The 9,178-nt window shown below is 46.6% G+C and overlaps 1 protein-coding gene across 1 annotated transcript; it reads right to left on the bottom strand.

The window, feature by feature from the left end:
• Positions 1–4,115: 4,115 nt before the first annotated feature.
• Positions 4,116–8,737, bottom strand: LOC118509865. Its single transcript, XM_036051088.1, has 8 exons — positions 8,320–8,737; positions 6,720–8,253; positions 6,237–6,574; positions 5,853–6,050; positions 5,282–5,365; positions 4,794–5,194; positions 4,590–4,722; positions 4,116–4,518 (listed from the first exon to the last, which is right to left on the bottom strand). The coding sequence occupies exons 1-8, from the start codon at positions 8,395–8,397 to the stop codon at positions 4,351–4,353; spliced, it is 2,934 nt and encodes a 977-aa protein (XP_035906981.1). The 5' UTR covers positions 8,398–8,737; the 3' UTR covers positions 4,116–4,350.
• Between the last annotated feature and the right edge of the window lie 441 nt (positions 8,738–9,178).

The raw sequence follows: 9,178 nt of genomic DNA, 5'->3' as shown, positions 1-9,178 counted from the left end.
TTGTTATTCGTTGCGTTGTCTTTGTCTTAAGAGGTTTTTTTTTGTAGTGCCACGGGTGATCCGTTTACGAAGCAATAGTATCCAGGGTCAATGTCGACACTGTCGTAAGAAGAGAGGCAGAATTTTCTGTAACAGTGTTCTTCATCTCTGTCTAGCCTTGATAGAGCGAGTGCGGCCTTGCTGGCGTTGGGCTTCTGAGTTCGGTGCTGGCTTGGTCGAGCTGGGCTATCACTGCTAGGCAGTTTGAGGACCACTGTTCACAGGCAAATGTTTGTGCTGACACAATTGTTGTTTTCTTTCTGTTTTGTTTCAGTCCAGATCCGCTACCAGGAAGGAACTCCAGTTCCGTATTCAGACAACTTTTCCACCAACACAGTCATAGACAGCAATAGACTCGGACCAACAATAGAACTGGACAACCACACCGCAATCTCCACTCAACCACCACCGAGCACGCCCGGGATAAGGCGAAATATCAGGGAGGAAATGCCTTGGAAATTTTTTTTTTGTGTTCGGTTCGTGATGCGGTTATAATGCCTGAGAAATAATTAAGTATTATCAGTCTGGCTCTTCTTAATAAATAAAAAAAGTTAAAGTTAAAGTAAAATTGAGAAAAAAGCGTACTTACTTTATGCCCTGTTTCATTTTTACTGTCTTTATTTCTTCTTACAATTCTTCCTTGGCACTACAACCTCTAGAGATCTCGGCCTGCCACCATTTCTGGGTTTCTGTGACTTAATTTAACCCGTAGTAATGTAGTCAGCCTTACGTACGGGGAGGCGATCCGGATGGGTTTTGAGCCCCGATCCTTCCGTGTGAAGATCAGCGCCATTATTGCCTCGGCCACCGGACCGCCCCCGTTAATCGTCAAAGGATGTGTTTAAACATTCACCTATCAAAGATCATGTATTAATCTTTGGAAAATTCTCCAATGTACATTACAGACAGTGTTAATCCAATGATCTCATGTACATTTAAAGCTATCGATTACATTAGCAACATTTACACCATGCCCTTGCTCATCCTTTCTCAATTATCAAATTGGGAATTTGAACCGAAACCGTTACAGTAACTAAACCCTCTAACGTGAAAAGTAAACGATGACACACACTTCTCTACTGCCAGCTGAAAATAGTTTCTCAGCTTACGCTTCCCAATCGCAAGAATCTCCACCTCTATGCGCTTGCACAACCGTGCACAACCTTTTTCCAACTCGATGAATTATAGAACAGCAGCCCGTGCCGCATTCGACCCCAGTCCGACTGGTCCATCTGCAAGCGATGGCAGCGATGCAACACCGCGATAAAGAACCCGTAAATTGCACCGTCACAGTGTAAACTCAATCGAAATGAAATATATTGAGCACCGAGATGAGATAAATGAAATGTAATATAAGTGGGAAAATTGCAATCAAGCGCGGAAACCGGCGACGACCATGACCCCGGCACCATGGGAATATGGGGCGTGTTTCAGCGGCGGTCGATGGCGAAGAGGGAAAAACCAACATTCAAAAGCCAACGACGAGGGGGCCAGCCTTTGTTTTGCTGGCAGGAGGAAGGAGGGTATCGGATCCGAAAAAAAAACCGACAAAACCTACAACTACAAAAGGAATTTTTGCGAAAAACCCGGAAATGGCACCTAAAAATTTATCTCATGACAATGATCGGACATACCAGCACAAAAGGGAAGAGCTGCACGGCTGTGGAAAGATTGCAACACAACCGATGCAACGGCGTGTGTGTGTGAGTTGAAATTGCAAAAGCTTTTCTTGAAGTTTAGCGAATGCATTCCGGGCACACTGGGCTAGGAGGGCCGAATCGAGTGGACTAAAGTTCAACTTTTTCTGAAAAATCATTAACATCATGATCGGTGATCGTTCGAGCATCGTTTTCAATCTAAATATGTCCTTCTTTTTCTATCAAACTTTCCTCTTTTAAATCATTGTTCAATCTGCTCCAAGATTACAACAATCGTCCTATTGTGCTCATAGTTTTTTTTTTACGTTTAAACGAACAATGAGAACTACTTGATCTGTTTTATTATTTTTAGCTCGTATCTCGACACACACACAACAATCCCTATCTACTTGGCCCGAAAGCCACCCAAAAAAGGCGCTCAGCAGCAGCTTCCCTAAGCCACCGAAATGTCTTCGCCGGTTTTTTTTTTCTTGTTTTGTTTCTCATCTCCAGCATCTCGAGTGTCCTCCGCGCAGTTCCAGCGCGTACTCGCTGTGCTCAATCGCACATCGCACAAGTATCGTCTATCAAGTGTGCCCATCGTACCGGGGACGCAGTGTTTTCATTTCGCCCCATTCCCCGGAACGCTCCGGCCGGGAGATAAAAGGAAAGAAAATTCCATAAATTGTCTTGGGCGAATTGTCATTTCGGAAGCGGCACCGCTCGCAAAACTGTCGAACGTGTTGTGTGCGGATTGGGTTTCGAGGAATTGAAAATGGTACTCCAATCGGTGTCTTCACCTTCTAAGGGTGGCAGGGGGAAAGAAAGGTGGCAACAAACGTAGACCAAAATCCACATCGCAGCATTATTGCACAATCGCAATTCCGAAGTAAAGGATCACTTACAGACCGGAAGTGCCTAGTTTGTGCCCGAGGATCATCTTTTCCGAACCAAGCGAAATGGTTCAAAGATTTCGCCGGCAAGTGTGCCTTTGCCTCCACTCTCACACACACAGCAGCAGCAGCAGCAGCAGCAGAGCCACTCGAACCGTTAGTTGAAATAAGGGAAAAGCCGGGCTCACCACCGGGCACCGAGTTCGGCCGTTAGGATGGGCTCTCTATTGAATTATGTGACCGGAAAGGCAAGCAAGAACAATTGGCGCATTCCACACCTTTACGACCAAACCCTAACACCCACCCCACCCGGTCCTATCCTGCTGAACCTGCTGATTAAAGGACTTGGTTGTGTGGCATACCGATCGAAACCAAGGAAAAAAAAACCCGACAACGGATACAACAAAATTGTCTCATAAAAAGTTGTGCCTTTACCTTTCCGGACTTGCTTATAATGCTGGCAAATGGCACGTTCACACCTTTGCCTGCCCTGTTAAGACGCACCACCACCACAACCAAGCCTATCGCACCCATCCCGCAGGATGAAGATAACGCAAACATATAGTATATGTAGAGGCCGGGCCAGGCCCAACCGAAGCCTTTGGTTCGATAGTTATCACGCATCAAATTTATGTGACCACACTTGAGCGTACACACGGCGTACGGCATGCACAACACCCGGAGTTACACCTAGAGCTTCCAACTTCAACACGTACGTGACAAAGACACATAGACACGCACACACACAGTGTTCGACTTCTGGGCTCGTTATCGGTTTCTGCTAAGGCTTTTGCGAAAACAGGATGGGATTAACCTCTTACGACCGAGGTTGCCGATGGTGGCGACCCTGCCCGCCCGATCCCGGCCACAATCTGTGGCTTGATGCTAGTTTATGATATAATGATAAGCGGCTACCATCTACCTTTCCCCGGCAGCAACCCAATCAAAGTGAGTGAGTGAGAAATTTTTCGGTCCCCAGTAATGGGTTGCATGAAGTCATTTACAACAATGGTAGCGTCTTAAATTCGAGCTTAGGGCAGCTTAAATGCAACTAAATCTCCATTCCGAATGCATCCTCCAAGCGGGAGAGGCGGAAAAAGCAATAATAATTTTCTTCACTAATCCTCTATCAATTGCTGCTTTTTCTAGCAATAAAAGCATTTGAATAAGAGGATATTCTTCTTTGATTGTAAGATTCTCTTTAATCTCTCAATTTTATCGTAATAGCCTGAAGAAGCCTGTTGGAACGCAATGTCTTTTTGACTTGTTTCTTGAGCTCCTAATCTCTATCTATAGCATTCTGGAAGTGTGGTATATGTTCTTAATTTTCTTTTTTTAATATCTGGTACTAAATGCCTAAAACCATACACAATGGTTTACCAGATAAATTACCAGAAACTATGATGTGTTTGATATTCTCTCAATAGCACATATATCTATTTAACCTCATTTATAGGACGGTTTGAACGTTCTATTCTATCCGAAAGTCTAAGCTATTTCCAAATAAAGGAGGAAAAAAATATTCCTAAAATAGGTGGTATTTAGGAGGCTTTATTGTTCATTTCGTGCTTTTATATCGATTAAATCAGTAAGCAAAACATCAAAATCCTCTAACAAACAATTTCAAAACACTTCTAAGGGCGGGAAGAAGTTGAATATTTGTGTTTAAAACGTACAATAAATTCTATATAATTGAAAATAATTCCCAACTAATCGCACCTAGTCGACACTACGATGAAGCTACCAAGCAATCAATCCTGAACAGCCACCAGTTGTTTAAATTATTTTCTCACATGGAACCGAAGCTGCTTGCGTAACAGATCCAGCACCATCTTGCGCTTGTACGCCTCATTTGCTTCTCGGAACAGTGTTTTCCGATTCTTGCGAGCCTCCTTTTCCGCTTCCTTAAGTACATCGAGGGGCAACAGATCCAGCTCGGAGAGAAGATCCTAAAAAACAAAAGCAAACAGGCTGCTACATTTATCCACAAAACAATATTTCGCTATCTGCTCTGACACACCATTATGTGTTGATGTATGGCGGACAGTTTGTCTTTGGCAGATATTTCCACTATCTCAACCTGCCGGTGTTGTAGCTTGCGCACGAACAGATATAGCTGCCCGACGGCGGATGTGGTGATGCGCATGATTTTACTGCAATTTTTTTGAACAAAATATTGTAAAAAAATCTCTTTAAGGTCTAATAGTTTAGCTCCCCCACTTACTTGTACACAGACAGCTTAAGCGGCTCTCCCAACAGGTCGTAGAATTCGGTCTTCAGTTTATCATTTTTGCTCTGAATCGACTCCATCTTGGCACCGTACAGATTCAGCAGATCGTGATGGTTGGTAAAGTAGCGGGGAAACTGTTCCAGCACCTCCTTGTAGTGGTAGTCAATCTTGCTAAACACCATCAGCTTCTGGTTGTATTTGTTTATCAAATCGATCGTTCGCAAGTTCAGTTGCGTTAGGCCGCGCTGCAGCAGCACCACATCCGGCTCACAGCCCGGCAACCGTTCCAGCTCGGGGAACGTTTTCTCCAGATAGAAGCGAGCTATTTCCGTACCGATATTGCTGCCCTCGGTGCGTATGAAGATGGATTTACAGTTCCTGATGCTTTCTGACACCTGCATGAACCAAAGTTTTGAGACGGGGTAGAGCAAAAAAAAGGGTGAAGAAATTTGGTGTGCGACGGGGTGCTTTCGGTACCGTACCGTGTACAACGATCCATCCGGTGCCCGATGGAAGAAGTCATTCTCCAGACGCCATTGAGAATCCATCAGTAAGTAATAGTAGTTCTGTGAATTGAAATAACTCAAACAATTACACGTTCCACTCTGCCGTGCCATAAGCTTGAACAACAACAACAACGGGCGAGTTCGAGGAATATGGCCCGGGTCCGGAAGTTTCCTCTAGCAGGTTGTTTCAATTAATCTGAACAATCTCTCACACCGCCACCCAGGTAGCGCCACACTCGCAGCAGCTAAACAAACAACCTTAATTGTCCCACCCAATCACCGCTTCTAATTTCGGCCGTTTCCATCCTCGAGGGCAGGGAGCAAAAACAAATCCATCAAAAAACATCAACACTCCAAGCAAAACCCAAACACTAACGCAAATCAAAAGTATTTTGAGGGGGAGAGAGGCGTTCAACGCTATACCTGGCGTCCACCGCTCCGGAAAAGTTGCCCGAGAAGATTCTCCTCTTTTTGGAAAACATTTTACACACCGGGAAAACCTTCCGGAACCTTCATACCCCGTTCGAGCGTCCACTACGCCGCTTACCCTAATTTGCATAACCTTGGTCCACCGTTGTTCGAGCAGCAGTATTCGCTCGGTAATGGAATCCATCCTGTTTTGACGATTCTGAAGCAGCGCCCGTAACCGGACCGATTCTTGTGTCGCTTCCTTCTCCTGGTCAGTGGCGGCCACCAGCTTCGAGTATGCCTCCTCTTTCCAAACTTTGAACTGTGGTCTGATGCGCTGGAAAGGTCATTGAACGCATTTCATTTCAATGGGGCCGGGGTAAGATGCTTGGCGTGTGCCAGCACCACACCGAAAAAGCAAACCGAATTTCAAAGTAATAAACAAACTTTACTTTCTCCCGCTTCCAGCATGCTCCTGCCCGCTACAGGCGGTTACGTCAACGGCTCGCGCGACCACCCTTACCTTGCAAAAGTTTTTAATCCAGTTCGCGTACTGACGCTCCAAACTTTGTCGGGCACGGCGCTGCAGCAGGTTCTCCTCGATGAAGTACTGCAGGAACACCTTCCGACGCTGGTCGCGCATATTGAGAATGTCCGTCTTTGGACAAAACTTGCGCACCCGGGGACGATAGCGCAGCTCGTGAATGTAGTAGTTATCCCATTCGGTGGCGAGGCGGCTGTAATACTTGGTGGCCGCGCCCAGCTGCTCCTCCTCGAACTCCGGTGCGTTCACTTGCAACCGCTGGCGGACGTCTGGCCGGGAACGCATCAGGCTGGTGTAGTATTTCGAGCGTTGCTTGTCTGCAATACAATTGGATGTGTATAAGAATATTCATACATTAAAAACCTTCCTAAAGAACATATCTATCCTATGAGCTTTATAATGATACGATTTCCCATTCTGCCAATTATTACTACCTCTGAAGCAACCTCATTCAATACTCACATCGCTTAAAATCGCGCATCTTGTCGTAGAACTCCGGATCAATGTAGAACGCCCCTTTCCGAGTATCGCTCTTAGAGAGGCTCTTGAACCGGTTTGGTGGAAATGTTAGTTCCAGCTTTTCAGCCGCCGGTTTCGGCTCCTCCAGCCGAAGTCCCTGCAGCTTCGCCTTCTTCCTACTAGTCTCCGACCGATTATCATCCGACGCCGTTTCGCTGGCTTTAAAGTCCTGAAAACTAGTCATACGCTGCTGCAAACTTTCATCGTACATCCGGCGATACTGCTGCGACTTGTCCTCTATAAACCGATAGTACCGCTGCCGCTTCTCGCTCACAACAGCCTTCTGCACCTCGGCCGGTTCCTTCGTCCCAGACACCTTGCGTTCCGAACGCGACCGGCCACTGCTAGAAGCTCGCGACGCACTCGCACTCCCGTCAGCGCGCTTGCCCTTCTTCCTCCGCCCGGCGCGCATATTCTCCAAGGATCGATCGTACAGCAGCATGGTGATGCGCTTGAGCCGGTTCTTCTGCAACCACCGGCTGCGCAACCGATCCTTGCGCCGCTTCTTCTGTCGCTTTATCGTCGGTATGGGAAAGTAGGGTGTCCGCAGGAAGGAAAGGATCTTGACCTCCTCCATCTGGTCCTCGTCCTCGGAGGAGTCGCTGCTTTTCGGACACAACGGAATCCTCATGTGAGACAGGCGGGTATCGATTAGGTTACGCTCACCTTCCTTCTTGGTGTCCATCTCGCGGTACGACCGTACCAGCAGGCTCAGCGGAATGCCGAACTTTGTTTCGTTCTCCAGCAGCGGATCCTCCACCGGCAGCCGCGTAAACGGCCCGTACATGTGGCCCTCCACGTGCGGGATCTTGGTCGACCGGCGCACCTTCGTCACCCGGCGGCCCTCGTTCGAAATGTACTCGTGCGAGCGTGTGTCAACCGAGGAGCACAGTTCCGATTCCAGCGTTTCCCGTTCACGCTTCATCATCTCGATGTTGCTGCGGTTCTGAAAGTTGTACCGCTCCCGCATTGCCCAATCGCGAAAGGAAACATTCTGCCCAGCGGACGGTCGATCATCCTCCAGCAGTATCTTGTCCAACCGCTTGATCATCTCGCGATAATCATCGTTGGTCAACTTTTTACGCACCGTACACCGCAGCACGTCCGACTGATCGGATGGCGTTGAATGCTCAATATTACCCGCCGTCTGCAGCTCGTCCGTCATTTTTCGTATAAACTCGGTCACATTCTTAGCCTTCCGACGCTGGTCACCCCGATGCCGGCAGAGATTCACATTGCGCAGATCCTCGGTCAACGTTTCCAGAATACGGTTGGAGGTACGCATTCGCATCAGCTTCTGCACGGTCGAGAAACGTTGCGGATGTAGCTTGGAGCGAAAATTAGGCTTCTTACTACCGAGTCCACCCATGAAGTTAACCTCGTTCGGAGGCTTATTGTACGGGATCTCATAGTTGTGGTTGTGGTAGGGCAAGTTGGACGATATCTCCTCCCGGTTCCAGACGAAGTTTTTCGTTCCCTTTTGTGCAAACAAACCACAAGTTACTGAACACTGCTCCCCAAAGATTGCAACCACAAGACTCACCTGCAACACAGAACGGTGGCTGGATGTAGTGGGTTTTGTTCCCGGCAGGAGCGAACTAGCACTTTTTCTTGTGGACATCTTGGGGAAGAACTGTTTGTCACTAACGACGGCTTTCGAGGAAATGCCGCCGCAGTGCTGGTTGCAGGAATTTTAGCCTCCTTAGTGAACTGGCTTTCGTGATAAACAAACTCGTTGCTTAGTTTCTGCCACAGTGCCGTCCCGTATCGTAATCACGTCAGAGGACGCTTAACCATGCCAACGTGGAATTGTGTTGTTTGCTCCACATAAATAACGAGGTAGCTCGTTCGCAAGAATTCAAACATGTTTTCTATTGGAAATGTGCATTCTGTCGTGGAGAAATGCATTGCGGGTCCTATGCCACTTAAAATCAAGCTTCGTTGTGGGTCTTCAAATCCGAATTAATTCTAATAAAGCAAGATAAAAATAGTTCAGAAAAGATTCTTCAAGATCAAGTGATTTAAAATTAGGTAAAACAAAATTAAGCTATCCGATATGATTCCCGATTTCATATGGCAATATTCGTCCTTCTCTAAGACATCGTGCACTTGGAGAATCCACTTCTCACTAAACGAACTTCAAAGTCTTCTTTCTTCGTGGCATTAATTTTCCAAGAAACCGCATCATTAGTTACGTACCAGTTCAATTTGATCATAGAGAATTTAGCATGCCTCAATCAAAAAGCCTTACGACTAAGTGTACATCACCTGTGTATGATGGTTATGTTTTTTGTTCATTTAAATTCCCACTGTATTTTTGATACTTCAATCTTTCCTTTACAATTATAATTTCTTACCTTTACTCGCCAAAGTTTACTGTCGCAGACCTATCAACGCAACTC

Source organism: Anopheles stephensi, chromosome 3, assembly GCF_013141755.1.
Source record: "Anopheles stephensi strain Indian chromosome 3, UCI_ANSTEP_V1.0, whole genome shotgun sequence".
NCBI lineage: Eukaryota > Metazoa > Arthropoda > Insecta > Diptera > Culicidae > Anopheles > Anopheles stephensi.
Note: the sequence above shows the minus strand (reverse complement) of the source record. Positions and strands in the feature narration are given on the sequence as shown.